This window comes from Papio anubis, chromosome 6 (genome assembly GCF_008728515.1).
Source record: "Papio anubis isolate 15944 chromosome 6, Panubis1.0, whole genome shotgun sequence".
NCBI classification, from domain to species: Eukaryota; Metazoa; Chordata; class Mammalia; order Primates; family Cercopithecidae; genus Papio; species Papio anubis.
In genome coordinates this window covers 104,170,609-104,185,749 of record NC_044981.1, presented here as the reverse complement: position 1 = coordinate 104,185,749, position 15,141 = coordinate 104,170,609, and the positions used below count along the sequence as shown (strand labels likewise).

Here is a 15,141-nt window from a genome sequence, read left to right as displayed (position 1 = left end):
CTCCCTCCCTCTCAATCCCTGGCATCCACTTATCTTTTACTGTCTCCATGGTTTTGCCTTTTCCTGAGGTCATAGAGTTGGAATCACACAGTATGTAGTCTTTTCATGAGTGGATAGCTTTTTTTTTTAGTGCTGACTATAATCCATTGTCTGGATGTACCAGTTTATCCATTCTCCTACTGAAAGACATCTTAGTTGCCTCCAAGTTTTGGCAATTATGAATAAAGCTGCTATAAACATCTGTGTGCATGTTTTTGTGTGGACATAAGTTTTCTGTTCATTTGGGTAAATACGAAGGAATGTAATTGCTGGATCATATGGTAAAAATATGTCTGTAAGAAACTGCCAAGCTGTCTTCCAAAGTGGGAGTACCATTTTGCATTCCCTCCAGAAGTGAATGAGAGTTCCTGTTGCTCCACATCCTCACCAGCATCTGGTGCTGACAGTGTTTTGGGAGTTTGGCCATTCTAACAGGTATGTAGTAGTGTCTTGTCTTAATTTGTGGTTTCTTAATGACATTATATTGAACATCTTGTATGTTTGCCATCTGTGCGTCTTCTTTGGTGAGGTATCTGTTCATATATTTGGTCTGGTTTTTAAATGGATAAAGTTCATTTTCTTACTGTTGAGTTTTAAGTGTTCTTCATACCTTTTGGATAATAGTCCTTTATCAGATACATCTTTTGTAAATATTTTCTCTGAGTCTGTGGCTTGCCTTTTCATTCTCTTGACATTGTCTTTTGCAGAGCAGAAAGGAGGATTAAGAATTTGAAAGGTAACAGAGTTCATTAAGAGGAAGGGTGTTAGCCAATGGGAAAGATGATTTCAGAGGACTTTATAGTTTAGGATTTTATTCTGTGTGTAATAGAAGAAGTTTATTGTAGAAATATCTGAATAAATCTGTGTGGTAGAATGGTTAAAGTTATAGGCTTTGCCTGGGCTAATGGCAACTCTTCAAAGCATCTGGAATATAGTTTAGAAATGGTATGAAGTGAGCCCAACACTTTCTTCCTGAGGGATGTTTGTAGGAGGACCATTTGTTAAGTAATAAACCATTGCTCTTGCTTCCTGAATTAGGTTTCTCGAGGGATTACTCAATTTTATTGACGTTTTCAAATAACAACTTTGGGATTTATATATCCTTTCTATTGTTTTCTTTTCTTCCTAGAGACAGGATCTCAGCCTGTCACACAGGCTGGAGTGCAGTAGCATGATCATAGCTCACTGTAGCCTTGACCTTCTGGGCTCAAGTGATCCTCCCACCTCAGGTCCTAAGTAGCTGAAACTATAGGGGCGTGCCACCATGCCTGGCTAGTTTCTTGTATTTTTTGTAGAGAGAGGGTTTTACCATGTTGCCCAGGCTGGTCTCGAACTCCTGGCCTCAAGCAATCCTCCCGCCTTGGCCTCCCAAAGTGCTGGGACTACGGGTGTGAGCCACCATCCCCAGCTCCTTCTGTATTGTGTTTTAAAATATTTGGCCAGTGCAGTGACTCACACCTGTAATCTTAGCATTTTGGCAGGCAGATCATTTGAGTTTAGGAGTTCAAGACCAGCCTGGCCAAATATGGGAAAAACCTATCTCTACTATAAATACAAAAATTAGCCAGGCATAGTGGTGCACACCTGTAATCACAGCTACTTGGGAGGCTGAGGCACAAGAATTGCTCGAACCCAGGAGGCAGAGGCTGCAGTGAGCCAAGATTGCGCCACTGCACTCCAGCCCGGGTGACAGAGGGAGACTGTCTAAAAATATATTTTTTCTTTGTTTTTTTTAAACATCTTTCATTAATTTTAACATTAACTTGGATCTGTTTTGCACTTTGAATATTGTTCCTTTCCTAATCTTAATAGTAGAACTGGGTTTTTTATTTTTAGTCTTTCATAGTTCATAATAAAGATATTTAATTAAACGTTTTCCTTTGATTTTGGCTTTAACTGCACCCTATACATTTTGGATGAATTTTCTCCTTGTCATTAATTGCTAGATTGTAATTTGTCATTATTTTCTCTTTGATCCACTGGTTATTTAGGAGACTGTATAATTTCCAAGTAAATTGTTTTTTTGTTTTGTTTTGTTTTGTTTTTGGGGGGTTTTGTTGGCATTTTAAGTTGCTTACCCCTAATTTTATTGGCCTGTGATCTGAGACTATGACCTAGAAAACCATCTACTTTTAAAAATGTATTAACGTTCGATGTGGCCATGTGCAGAATTGATTTGTGAAGTGGTTTCATCAATATAATTTTTTTTTAAGCATAGGGTAAAGAATTGTGTGTGTGTGAGAGAGAGAGAGAGAGAGAAATTGATTTGCTGTCAACTACACTCTACCTGCTGGAACAGGTCTTTGTGCAAGGCAGATCTGTGGGGGATGGTGAAGGCTCTACTTCTAGTTCCAAAGTGATGCCCTCACCTTGCTCCTACCAAGATTCCTTAGATCTTGCTGAATAGATGTTTTGCAATTTGTCATAAGCCTTTTGGTCAATCTCTAGAGACATTGAATGATTGCTTCTGCTATTTCTGAGCAGTTTAATAGATGTCTTTCTGGGGGAGAGGTTTCCCTGAGCAGCTCATGCAGCTGTTCCAGAATGTAGACCCTTTGAGCTCTCTGTGTTCTGTGCCATTGACCTGCTAGTCTGTCTATCTGTGTGCCAATACAGCATTATCTTATTTCATTTAAGTTTGATATCTAATAAGCATTCCCACCATATCCTTTTTCTTTAAGAGTATTTTGGCTATTTTTGAGACTTTGTATTTTTATATCTTTTTTTTTCTTCTTCTTCTTTTTTTTTTTTTTTGAGACAGAGCCTCGCTCTGTCGCCTAGGCTGGAGTGCAGTGGCGCAATCTCAACTCACTGCAAGCACCGCCTCCCAGGTTCACGCCATTCTCCTTCCTCAGCCTCCCGAGTAGCTGGGACTACAGGCGCCCCCCACCACCCCCGGCTAATTTTTTGTATTTTGAGTAGAGACGGGGTTCACCATGTTAGCCAGGATGGTCTTGATCTCCTGACTTCGTGATCTGCCCGCCTCGGCCGCCCAAAGTGCTGGGATTACAGGCGTGAGCCACCATGCCCAGCCTATATCAATTTTAAAATCAATTCAAGTTCCATTTTTTAAAAACCTGTTGGACTTTGGGAGGCCGAGACGGGTGGATCACGAGGTCAGGAGATTGAGACCATCCTGGCTAACACGGTGAAACCTCGTCTCTACTAAAAAATACAAAAACTAGCGGGGCGAGGTGGTGGGCGCCTGTAGTCCCAGCTACACGGGAGGCTGAGGCAGGAGAATGGCATAAACCCGGGAGGCGAAGCTTGCAGTGAGCTGAGATCCGGCCACTGCACTCCAGCCTGGGCGACAGAGCGAGACTCCGTCTCAAAAAAACAAAACAAAACAAACAAACAAACAAAAAAACCTGTTGGAATTTTTGGGATTGCATGGAATAGAATAGACAGCTTTACAGTATTGAGTCTTCAGTCCAAGCACATCTCTTCATTTAAGGTTTTCCTTGATGTGACTTAGTTTTTAACTTGTTATAAAAAGTTTCGGACATACATGAAATCAGAGGGAATAGTCTGGACCCTCGCGTATCTGTCACCTGGGATTTAACAGTAATAACACTTTGCTATATTTGCTTTATATATTTTTCCTTTGCTGAAATATTTTAAAGCAATTCTGCTATTATACTTGACTCCTCGGTACTTTCAACATGTCTCCAACATTTTCTTTCATAACCTTAATGTCATTATTATATCTAACAGACAATAATTCTTATTTTAAAATTCATTTGCTATTTTTTACTACTATACTTATAGACTTTTTATACTGAATGCATCAGCACCCTTGCCAAACTCTCAAAATTCTAACAATTTACTGTATTTTGATACACCTAGTATACTATCAATTATCAGATACACCATTTATGTACCATCATTCTTAAGAAGGCTTCCAACTAAATTATGACTCAGTATGTATTGCGAGATGCAGCCCAATTACAGAGATGTTAAAATATTATAAAATGTGTCTTGGAATTGATAAAACATGGCATCTGTGGATTCTTTTGGATTTTCTTTGTAAATAATCATATCAGCAAACAATGAATTTTGTTTACTCCTTTCTCATCCTTGTATCTTTGTGTCTTTTTCTTACAGAGTTGGCTAGGATATTTAGTACGATGTTAAAAATGCTGCTGGTAGGCATTCTTGTGTTATTCCTGTTCTCAGAGGGAAGATGTTAATATTTTTACCACTAAGTATGGTGTTTATTGTTGTTTTTTTCTTTAAATGTCCTTTATTGAGAAAATTCTCTTCCTGGCTTGCTAAGTTTATCTTTTGCATGAATAGTGGTTGAATTTTATCAGATATTTTGTGTGTATTGCAATGATTATGATTTTTCCTTTTGTTTAATATGGTGAATTACATTGATCAATTTTTCAGTGCTAAGCAAACCTTGCATGCATCGTGTAACTCCAACTTGGGCAGATTATTTTATCCTCTTAAATAGCTGACTTTAATTTGTCGATATTTTTGCTTGGGATTTTTGCAGCTACATCCATAAGTGAGAACGGCTTGTAACTCTCCCTTTTTTATACTGTCCTTGAATGGTTTTGATATCAGTTTTGTTAACCTCATAAAATGAGCTGGGGACTACACTCTTTTCTATTAACTGGGAAAACTTGATAATATTGGAACTATTTCCTCCTTAAACTTTCAGTAGCACTCACCAGTCTAGTTCTGTCTAGGTTTGTTCTAAGCTAATTAAAATATAGGTCATAAATGTTCTCTGATGATTTTCAGCAATAAGATTATACTGATAATCTCGAAGTAATAAATATGGCTAGTCCTTCCTGACCAGTAAGGAATAGTACATTGAATTCACTTGGGCCTATAGTTTGTGAGATTTTAAAACCACTTATTCTATTCCTTTTATAGGAATAGGACTATAAAAGCAGCACACCAACATGGCACATGTATACAAATGTAAGAAACCTGTACGTCGTGCACATGTACCCTAGAACTTAAAGTATAAAAAAAAGAAAAAGAATAATAGTTCCCATCTTGCTCATTCCTGTTCACATAGAAAAGATGTCCATGATACAGTAATTAAGTTAATAAATAAGTTTCAGAACTGTGAGAAAAAAAAGTTTTCTACTTCATGGGCAACTTGGGCAAGCTGTATTTTCCTTGGAGTTTTCTATTAAAAATTTAATAATATTGGCCTGAAAGTATTTCTTAATATCCTCTTATCTTTTAATGTGTGCACGGTAATGGTATTTCCTCTTCGTTCCTAATATCGGCAATTTGTGCCTCTTTTCACTTGATTGGTCTAATGGTTTGTCAACTATTAGTCTTTTCAAATAGTCAGCTTCTAGTTTTGCTGAGGTTCTATTTTGTTTTTTTCTATTTCATTAATTTATGTTCTTTTAAATTCTTCCATCTATTTTCCTTGGTTTTATTTCACTGTTCATTTTTCTAACTTCTTGAGATGCTTAGCTCATTTGACCATATGAGCTAATATGGTCAAATGTGAAAAGAATATATATTCTCTATTCCTTGGATACAGTATAGGGCTCTAAATATTCCAGCAGGTCAAGAGAGGTGTGTTAAAAATCTCCTGTGGCATCTGTTTCTTTTTGTAGTTTTCTCCATTTTTATAGTATATAATTTTTATGTCTTGTACTCACATTCATACACAATTAAAATTTACCATTTTCCTAGTGAATTTAATCTTTTTTGTTTGGTTTTTCTGAGACAGAGTCTCACTCTGTTGTCTAGGCTGGAGTGCAGTGTGGCTCGATCTTGGCTCACTGCAATCTCCGTCTCCCAGGTTCAAGTGATTCTCCTGCCTCAGCCTCCCAAGTAGCTGAGATCACAAGCACACGCCACCAGGACTGGCTGATTTTTGTATTTTTATTTATTTTGAGGTGGAATCTAACTTTGTCGCCCAGGCTGGAGTGCAGTGGCATGATCTCAGCTCACTGCAACCTCCACCTCCCATGTTCAAGCAATTCTCCCGCCTCAGCCTCCCAAGTAGCTGGGATTACAGGCGCCCACCACCATGCCTATAATTTTAGTAGAATTTTTGTATTTTCAGTAAAATTTTTGTATTTTTAGTAGAGATGGGGTTTCGCCATGTTAGTCAGATTGGTCTCAAACTCCCGACCTCAAGTCATCCGCTGGCCTCGGCCTCCCAAAGTGCTGGGATTACAGGTTTGAGCCACCACACCCAGCCTGAATTTAATCTTTTATCACCATGAAGTAACCCTCTTTTTCTCTAATAATAATTATTCTTGCCCTGAAGTGTTCTGATAGCTACACCAGGTTTCTTTTGGTGTCTGTGTGACGTCTTTTTCCATCTTTTTTATTTTGAGCCTTTCTGTAGCCAATGTGTCAAGATGGGTCTCATAAACATACAGTAGGGTGTTATTTCTTACCCAGTCTGACATACTCTCTTTTAACTTGGGCATTTAGTTCATTTACATTTAATGCAATCATTACTATATTTGGGTTTTAATTTGCCATGCCATTTTGTGCTTTCTCTTAGTACCATCTGTTCCTTATTTCTTTTCCCCTCGGTTTGTGCCTTAAGATTTTTATTTATTCCCCTTTTTCTCCTCTCCTAGTTCGGAATTCATTATACACTATTTTTTGTCTATTGTTGGTTATCTTAGAAACAAGACATATCATTAAATTCTCAAAGTCTAGTGATAATCATTATTGTTTTACCTTTCTCATGAATAATGCAACAACCTTGGAGCATTTTAACTCCATTTATTCACCCCCAACTTATACGCTATAGTTGCTGTGCATTTTAATTTTACATATTTTAACACCTACTTGATACATTATGTTTTATGAAATTTTTATTTAATTTTTCCTAGTAGTTACCTCTTTTTTCACTCCGCATTCTTTCTTGAATTCCAGTGCCTCTGGCTGGATCATTTGCCTTCTGCCTTCCATTAATGAAGGTCTGCTGGCACTAAACTCTTTTGCTTTATATAAAATGTCTATTTCACCTTAATATTTTAGGTGTTTATGATTTTTACTGGATGTATAATTCTAGATTGGAAGTGGTTTTCTTTTAGCACATTGACAATATCTTTCCAATGTCTTCCGGCTTCCATTGACTGATGACTTCTCAACAGCAGCAATTTTAACTGTTGTTCTTTACACTTTTTTCTCTAACTACTTTTAAGTTCTTCCTCTTGTCTTGGCTTTTCTGCAGTGTCCCTATTCTCTGTATAGATGCAGATTTATTTTTATATCCTCTGTTTCGGATTAACTTCTTCAGTCTGTGGATAAGTGTCTTTCATCAGTTCTGGAAACTTCTCAAACATTATCTCTTCAAATACTGCCTCTAAGACATTCTCTCTCTCCTTCTGCTACTCTAACCTTATGGCAGACTTTATCTTTTTACTTGTCTATGTCCTTAGTCTCTCTTCCATATTTTCTACCTTTAGTTTCTCTGTACTACGTTCTGAATACTTTCTCTTTCTGACCTCTCTTCCAGTTCACAAACTTTCTTCAGGTGCAATCTAATTTCAACTAGTTTCCTTGTCTAGAATCTATTTCTATTCTAAGTCAAATCTATTTCAGACTTTCTAAAACCTAAGTCATTATATAAGCCTGTGTATGAAGATATTTCAACCTTGTGTTTTAAAAAAACATGCTAAGCATAGTTGTTTAATCATCTGTGTCTAACAGTTCCAGTATCTCAAGTTTTGTTTATTTATTTATTTGGCACAGGGATCTGTTCTGCTGCTGTTCTCATTCATGGTATCTTATTTCCTTGTATGCCTGGTTATCTTTATTCACTGATAAGGCATTTGAAAAACTATTTGTAGGAATAATTTAAAGTCTGGGGTGAATATATCCTCCTAATTTGCTTTGGTCAGATGCCTGGAGACACTCCCAGTCTGGAATCCTCTTAACTCAAGTGGTGGGCTTGGGATTCCTTGAATCACCCAAGAGTCACGAGCACAGTATATTTCCTTCTAGGTCATCCTTACTTTGTGTATATAGCCCTCTGCAGTCCCAGCTTAATGTGTTTGGGACTATCCAACTCCCTTGGCAAGCCCTGGTCTTTAACTTCTGTCCCTCTTACCTTGGGAATTTGCCAAAACCATAGCTCCATTTCTTGGTTGCTGCTTTTGGCTCTGCAAATGACTTCAAAGTGGGACCTTGTACAAAGAGACCCAACTAAAGAAGTTAAGTGGGGTCAGAAATACAGATCCCTGCTCTATGTCCCAAGCCATATGCTGGAAGAAGAAAGGCCTTTTAAAAATTATCTGCTGAGCTGTGATTGCACCACTGCACTCCAGCCTGGGTGACAGAGACCTTGTCTCAAATAAATAAATAAACAAATATTATCTGCCCACAGGGGACTTTCTTTTTTTGTAATTGTCTGCATACTGAGGTTGCCAAATATGTGAGTGGCACCCTTGCCTCAAGCCAATGTAGTTCTGCTTGCTGGTCTCCTCTTCAGTTTGTTGCCTTTTCCTGCACCTTTTTGTTTTGTTTTGTTTTGTTTTTTGAGGTGAAGTCTTGCTCTGTCACCCATGCTGCATGATCTCAGCTCACTGCAACCTCCACCTCCCGAGTTCAAGGGATTCTCCTGCGTCAGCCTCCCAAGTAGCTGGGATTACAAGAACCCGCCACCACGCCTGGCTGATTTTTGTATTTTTAGTAGAGACGGGGTTTCACCATGTTGGCCAGGCTGGTCTTGAACTTTTGACCACAGGTGATCCACTCTCCTCGGCCTCCCAAAGTGCTGGAACTACAGGCATAAGCCACCACGCCCAGCCTCCTGGACTCTATTTCTATAGATAAAATAATGGGCCAGGCACAGTGGCTCGCGCCTGTAACCCCAGCACTTTGGGAGGCCAATGTGGGCAGATCACCTGAGGTCAGGAGTTCAAGACCAGCCTGGCCAACATGGTGAAACCCTGTCTCTACTAAAAATACAAAAATCAGCAGGGCGTGGTAGCACACACCTATGATCCCAGCTACTCGGGAGGCTGAGGCAGAAGAACTGCTTGAACCTGGGAGGCAGAGGTTGCAGTGAGCCAAGATTGTGTACTCCAGCCTGGGCAACAGAGCAAGACTCTGTCTCATAATAATAATGATGATGATAATATTTTGGCCAATAAATCATTATTTTCTTTGTAGCTCTTTGATCAATTAAAAACATTTTGTCGGCTGGGAGTGGTGGCTCACGCCTGTAATCCCAGCACTTTGGGAGGCTGAGGCGGGCGGATCACGAGGTCAGGGGATCAAGACTATCCTGGCTAACACGGTGAAAGCCCGCCTCTACTAAAAATACAAAAAAAAATTAACCAGGCATGGTGGCGGGTGCCTGTAGTCCCAGCTAATTGGGAGGCTGAGGCAGGAGAATGTTGTGAACCCAGGAGGCGGAGCTTGCAGTCAGCCGAGATGGCGCCACTGCACTTCAGCCTGGGCAACAGAACGAGACTCCATCTCAAAAAGAAAAAAAAAAATTCCTCTAGATTCTTTAATTGTCCTCACTGGGAGATTAGATCCAAATGATCTATCCTGCTATTACTGAAAGCAGAAGCCTGTTATTATTATTTTTTTGTTTTTTTGAGACGGAGTCTCACTCTGTCGCCCAGGCTGGAAGTGCAGTAGCAGGATCTCGGCTCACTGCAAGCTCTGCCTCCCGGGTTCATGCCATTCTCCTGCCTCAGCCTCCCGAGTAGCTGGGACTTACAGGCGCCCGCCACCTCGCCCAGCTAGTTTTTTATTTTTTAGTAGAGACGGGGTTTCCCCGTGTTAGCCAGGATGGTCTCGATCTCCTGACCTCGTGATCCGCCCATCTCGGCCTCCCAAAGTGCTGGGATTACAGCCTTGAGCCACCGCGCCCGGCCTATTATTTTTTAAGATATCTTTTTCACTAATATTCCAGTTTATGTTGCAATAACTTGATCAATAAGCACAGTGGCTATTATTTGGATTTTGACTTTTATAGAGCTTTCTTTTTAGAATAAATTGTGTATCAAAGTAACAAATGCTCAGCTGGGCACAGTGGCTCACACCTACAATCCCAGCACTTTGGGAAACTGAGGCAGGTGGCTCACTTGAGGTCAGGAGTTCCAAACCAGCCTGGCCAACATAGTGAAATCTCCCATCTCTACTAAAAATACAAAAATTAGCCGGGTGTGGGTGGCAGGCACCTTTAATCCCAGCTACTTGGAAGGCTGAAGCAGGAGCATTGCTTGTACCCGGGAGGTGGAGGCTGCAGCAAGCCGAGATCATGCCACTGCACTCCAGCTTGCATAGGAGTGAGACTCTGTCTCAAAAAAAAAAAGTAATAAATACTCATAAAATTAAGCATTAAAGTATTAAGTTAAAAGTTCACCCAAAATCTATCCAAAAGTAATCATAAACATTATTTTAGAAATCTATGTGTATTATATATTATAGTGTCTGGGATTTTACTATACATATACACAGAGGTTTCTAGAATATAGATATAAAACATGTGTTTATTAAATGTAGATTATTAAATATATTAAATATATATTCTAGAATACATATGTATTTAATGTTTAATATTTACTAGATGACATAGAATGCTATGTCATAAATTGTTTAATATTAATGACATAGTATGATGGCATACTATATGTCATTATCTAATAAACTTAATTTACTTTAAGCTAAGGTAAAACTAGAACTGCACAGTATTCCCCAAGTTCTTGCAGGTTTGAGCATGCCGGTCCATTACCTTTGTACCCATTTCAAGGGCAACTTAGCTGGGCACACAATTCTTTCTCTCCAACATTACTGTTTTCTAACATAAGTGTTTTTGTTTTTAGGGTTTTTGTTTGCATTGTAAAGTGTGCTATTTTCATTCTTTTTTTTTGAATGTCTGGATTTAATTAAGAAGCAAATTTGTCAGGAAAGGCACATAGGTCCCTATTCCTTGAGGTGATGTTCACAATGCCTGTCTATTGCCTTTACAATTGAATAACTTACCTATTATCTTCTAATTATTTTATTTTGCTTCTGCATCTATTGTGGTTCCATATCCATCCAGCCACCTCTCTATTAATAGAATTTTCATCCATTTCTTTTTCTTTGAGACAGAGTCTCGCTCTGTCGCCCAGGCTTGAAGTACAGTGGCGCAATCTCAGCTCACTGCAACCTCTGCCTCCTGGGTTCAAGTGATTCCTCTGCCTCAGCCTCCCAAGTAGCTGGGATTACAGGTACGCACCACACCTAATTTTTTTTTTTTTTTTTTTCCCAGTAGAGATGGGGTTTCACCATGTTGGTCAGGATGGTCTCAATCTCCTGACCTCATGATCTGCCCACCTTGGCCTCCCAAAGTGCTGGGACTACAGGCATGAGCCACCATGCCCGGCCCCATGTCTGTTCTTTAATGTGCTGTTTCTACTTCTGTAATTGTGCTGATTTGATTTTCAAGTGGTTTCCACCTGTTCCTTCATCACTTTTTTGTTGTTGTTCAGGGATTATATTTCCTTTTGGAATTGCACCTTCAACCATCATTTTATACAGATGTTCCTTATGATGGGGCTGCATCCCCATAAACCCATTGTAAGTCAACAATGCATTTAACACTCTGATAGGCCAGGCACGGTGGCTCACGCCTGTAATCCCAGCACTTAGGAAGGCCAAGGTAGGTGGATCACGAGGTCAGGAGATGGAGACCATCCTGGCTAACTCGGTGAAACCCCGTCTCTACTAAAAATACAAAAAAATTAGCTGGGCGTGGTGGTGGGTGCCTGTAGTCCTAGCCACTCGGGAGGCTGAGGCAGGAGAATGGCATGAACCTGGGAGGCAGAGCTTGCAGTGAGCAGAGATCACGTCACTGCACTCCAGCCTGGGCGACAGAGGGAGATGACGTCTCAAAAAAAAAAAAACACTCTGATAAACCCATTGTGAACTGAAAAAATTGTAAGTTGACCCATCATTAAGCCAGTGACCATCTGTACTTATTTTGCTTTACTGTGTTGTTTATGTGCTATGCCATTTCTTTTAATCTTGCTTATGTATAATTTTACCCAGACCCCTACCTGCCTGATAAATGGAAGGTGGACCCTCCATTTCACAGACGGAATAAAAAGAAAAGGTAAGTGGCTCTCCTGGAAAACTACTCTAATTTAGTTAGGAATATACTGGATATCTCTTCCACATCTTATTTTTAAAGCACAGCTGTATTCGTTCTATTAAAAATTTAAGAAACAGGGTTTCCATTCCATTACTCTGAATTAACGAACAGTTGTTTCAAATGTTGTTTATCTGCCATGGCTCACAGAAAGCAGAACAAGAAAATGTGCTAAACAGGGCCAGGTGTAGTGGCTCACGCCTGTAATTGCAGCATTATGGGAGGCCGAGGCAGGTGGATCACAAGATCTAGAGATCGAGACCATCCTGGCCAACATGGTGAAACCCCGTTTCTACTAAAATACAAAAATTAGCTGGGTGTGGTGGCACGTGGCTGTAGTCCCAGCTACTCGGGAGGCTGAGGCAGGAGAATCGCTTGAACCTGGGAGGTGGAGGTTGCAGTGAGCCGAGATCACGCCACTGTGCTCCAGCCTAGGCAACAGAGCAAGACTCCATCTCAAAAAAAAAAAAAAAAAAAAAATATTAAACATATCTACCCCTTCTTCCCATGTTATCACATTAGATAGTACATTTGTTGTTAGCAACTATCATATTTGCTATATCTACATACAGCAATAAATAAGTGGGTTTTGCTAGATTGTTGTATATGAAACAATCAGATGCTGATAGGGTTTATTGATGAGCCATTTACCTTCAGATACTGTACTCCAGTTTTAGCTTTGACTATCTCATTCTACAAAAGTCTACCATCTTCAAAATTTAAGCATAGACTTACCATTTGACCAGCAATTCCACTGAAGAAAATCAAAAACATCTATCCACACAAAAATCTGTACACAAATGATCATGGTAGCATTATTTATCACAGACAAAAAATGAACAAAACCTAGATGTCCATCAGCTGATTGGATAAACATGGCATATCACACAATGGAGTAATTTTGGCCATAAAAAGGAAGTACTGATACATGCTATATCATGAATGAACCTTGAAAACATGCTAATAGAAGGAAGGCAGAGAGGACCACATATTGTACAATTCCATTTACATAAAATCCCCAAATCCATAGAAACAGAAAAGAGATTAGTGTTTACTGCAGACTGGGGAAAGCAGAGGTGGGAACTGACTGCTCATGGGCATGGGGTTCTTTTGGGGATGATGAAATATCCTGAAATTAGAGAGCAATGATGGTGCACAACTCAGCGAACTATATACTAAAAACCAATGAACTGAGGCTGGGAACAGTGGCTCTGGCCTATAATCACAGCACTTTGAGAGGCCAAGGCAGGAGGGTGGCTTGAGACCAGGAGTTTGAGACCTGGGCAACACAGTGAGACCCTGTCTCTATAAAAAAGTATTTTTTTTTTTTAAATTAGCCAGGTACAGTGGCATGCACCTGTAGTCCTAGCTGCTTGGGAGGCTGAAGCAAAAGGATCTCTTGAGCCCAGGAGTTTGAGGTTACAGTGAGCCATGATCATGCCACTGCACTCCAGCTTGGGCAACAGAGTGAGACCCTGTCTCTAAATAACAACAAAAAAGAATTGTAAAATTTAATAGGGTGAATCTTATGGTATGTAAATTAACTCAATAATGCTTTACTCTAAAGAAAAAAACACGATTTCCTACTTCTTTCATGCTATAGAGGTCAATTAACACCACTTCCAAATGAGCAGGGAAGACAGGTTTACTTTATTTAGTTAAAGAGAATCTGAGAATCTTGATACTAAGAATTGCTAATTCATTTAATGGCTTAGAATAGTTTTATTTCATACTGTGATCAATAATGGATTAGCTACTTTATCCTTATCTAGGACCAATTCCAAGCATAGGCAACTACAGTCTGGAAAGAATTATTATAAGCTAGAATTTTTCTAAAAAAGAAAAATATTTGTTCTCAGCAATATGAAAATAGATACAAGGAACTGACCCAGACACGACAAGAGGTCTAACAGTTAACACCAGTAATAATGTGTCAGATAAAAGGTAGAACTGAAAGCTAAAAACTCAAACTTTAAAAAACTGACACATTTTTAAAATGTAGAGCAAATCAATACCTAGAAGTACAAGAGTCTTTAATGTTCTAGTTCATTCTTCTCTCTATTTTAGGTACTCTCTTAATGGCATTTTTATGGTGAGTTGAGTTAATGGTAGCTCTCCCCTCAGAACCTGCTGTGCCCCTCCTGCATGCGCCGGGAAAGTCACAGATGGGAAAGGGCACTGTCTCACAGCAGTCACCAGGCCCAACACCACAAACCATAAAGCAGCACACAGGGACTTCTTTACGCCAAAGGAGCCCAATCCAGCCTTTCCTTCTGTGCCTGCCACTGCCGGGTTGATACTTTACAGCGCTTGAAGGGAGAACAATGTTCTGTAGTCTGCAACACACTCCAGACCATGTTGATGCTATGATCACTATGTTTACATGATTGGTTAGAGCTTAAAAGGAGAAACAGAACACCAAGTTTCTTGCACTGAATTCACATATGAAAATTGGAAGAGGACAACTGTTAGTTTTCAAGGTCTTTGGCTAAAGTTTCACGGATGAATTGTAAAGTACGCTGGTACAAAAAAGCATCCTTTTTCTTTGGTTTACAAATGTTCAAATGGTTAACATCCACAGGAATTAGATCTCCAATGCCTAAATCTGAAGAAAACAAAAAAGTCAATAAACCTAAGTAAAAATATAAGCTTTCCCCTTGACAATACTGAAAGGGGCCAAATAGATAGTTCCAGATATTGCTTTGGTTGTGACAAGGGACTCTTAAAGGAACCTGAAGTTTGATTGTAGCTAAACTACATTTGAGGAAACATGCAGGAATGGATTCTCAGTCAATATAACCATAATTTTATGCTTTCCGTAAATTTTTCATATGTGTTCTGGCCTACTTCCTTATTTCAGAGCAAGAAGAGACTGAGCACTAGCATCTTCAAAACCTTCTTACACCTGTAGGTTATTACTTACTTCAGAGTTTCTGTTATAAACTTTCTAGTAAGCTTCTTTGTCCTGATGAAATGAATGGGAATGTTTCACATGGGATCCATTC

The 15,141-nt window shown here is 39.4% G+C and overlaps 2 protein-coding genes across 7 annotated transcripts in view; one reads left to right on the top strand and one right to left on the bottom strand.

Annotated features, from left to right (window-relative positions):
• SYNJ2 (synaptojanin 2) overlaps positions 1–15,141 on the top strand; it is a 165,952-nt gene that overhangs the window by 119,241 nt on the left and 31,570 nt on the right. The window contains exon 27 of one of the 2 annotated variants that reach the window (XM_009205802.3): positions 12,037–12,100. In XM_009205802.3, the coding sequence (XP_009204066.1) occupies positions 12,037–12,100 (64 nt within the window). Of the gene's footprint in view, positions 1–12,036; positions 12,369–15,141 lie in introns of those variants that run through there. The other variant, XM_009205801.4, reaches the window with a different exon arrangement.
• Positions 12,941–15,141, bottom strand: part of SERAC1 (serine active site containing 1) — a 59,234-nt gene continuing 57,033 nt past the window's right edge. For 4 of the 5 annotated variants that reach the window (XM_003897993.4, XM_021937707.2, XM_009205805.3 and 1 more), the window contains one exon: positions 12,941–14,741. In XM_003897993.4, coding sequence (XP_003898042.1) covers positions 14,605–14,741 — 137 coding nt within the window. In that variant the 3' untranslated portion in view covers positions 12,941–14,604. The remainder of the gene's footprint in view (positions 14,742–15,141) is intronic. The other variant, XR_001902018.1, reaches the window with a different exon arrangement.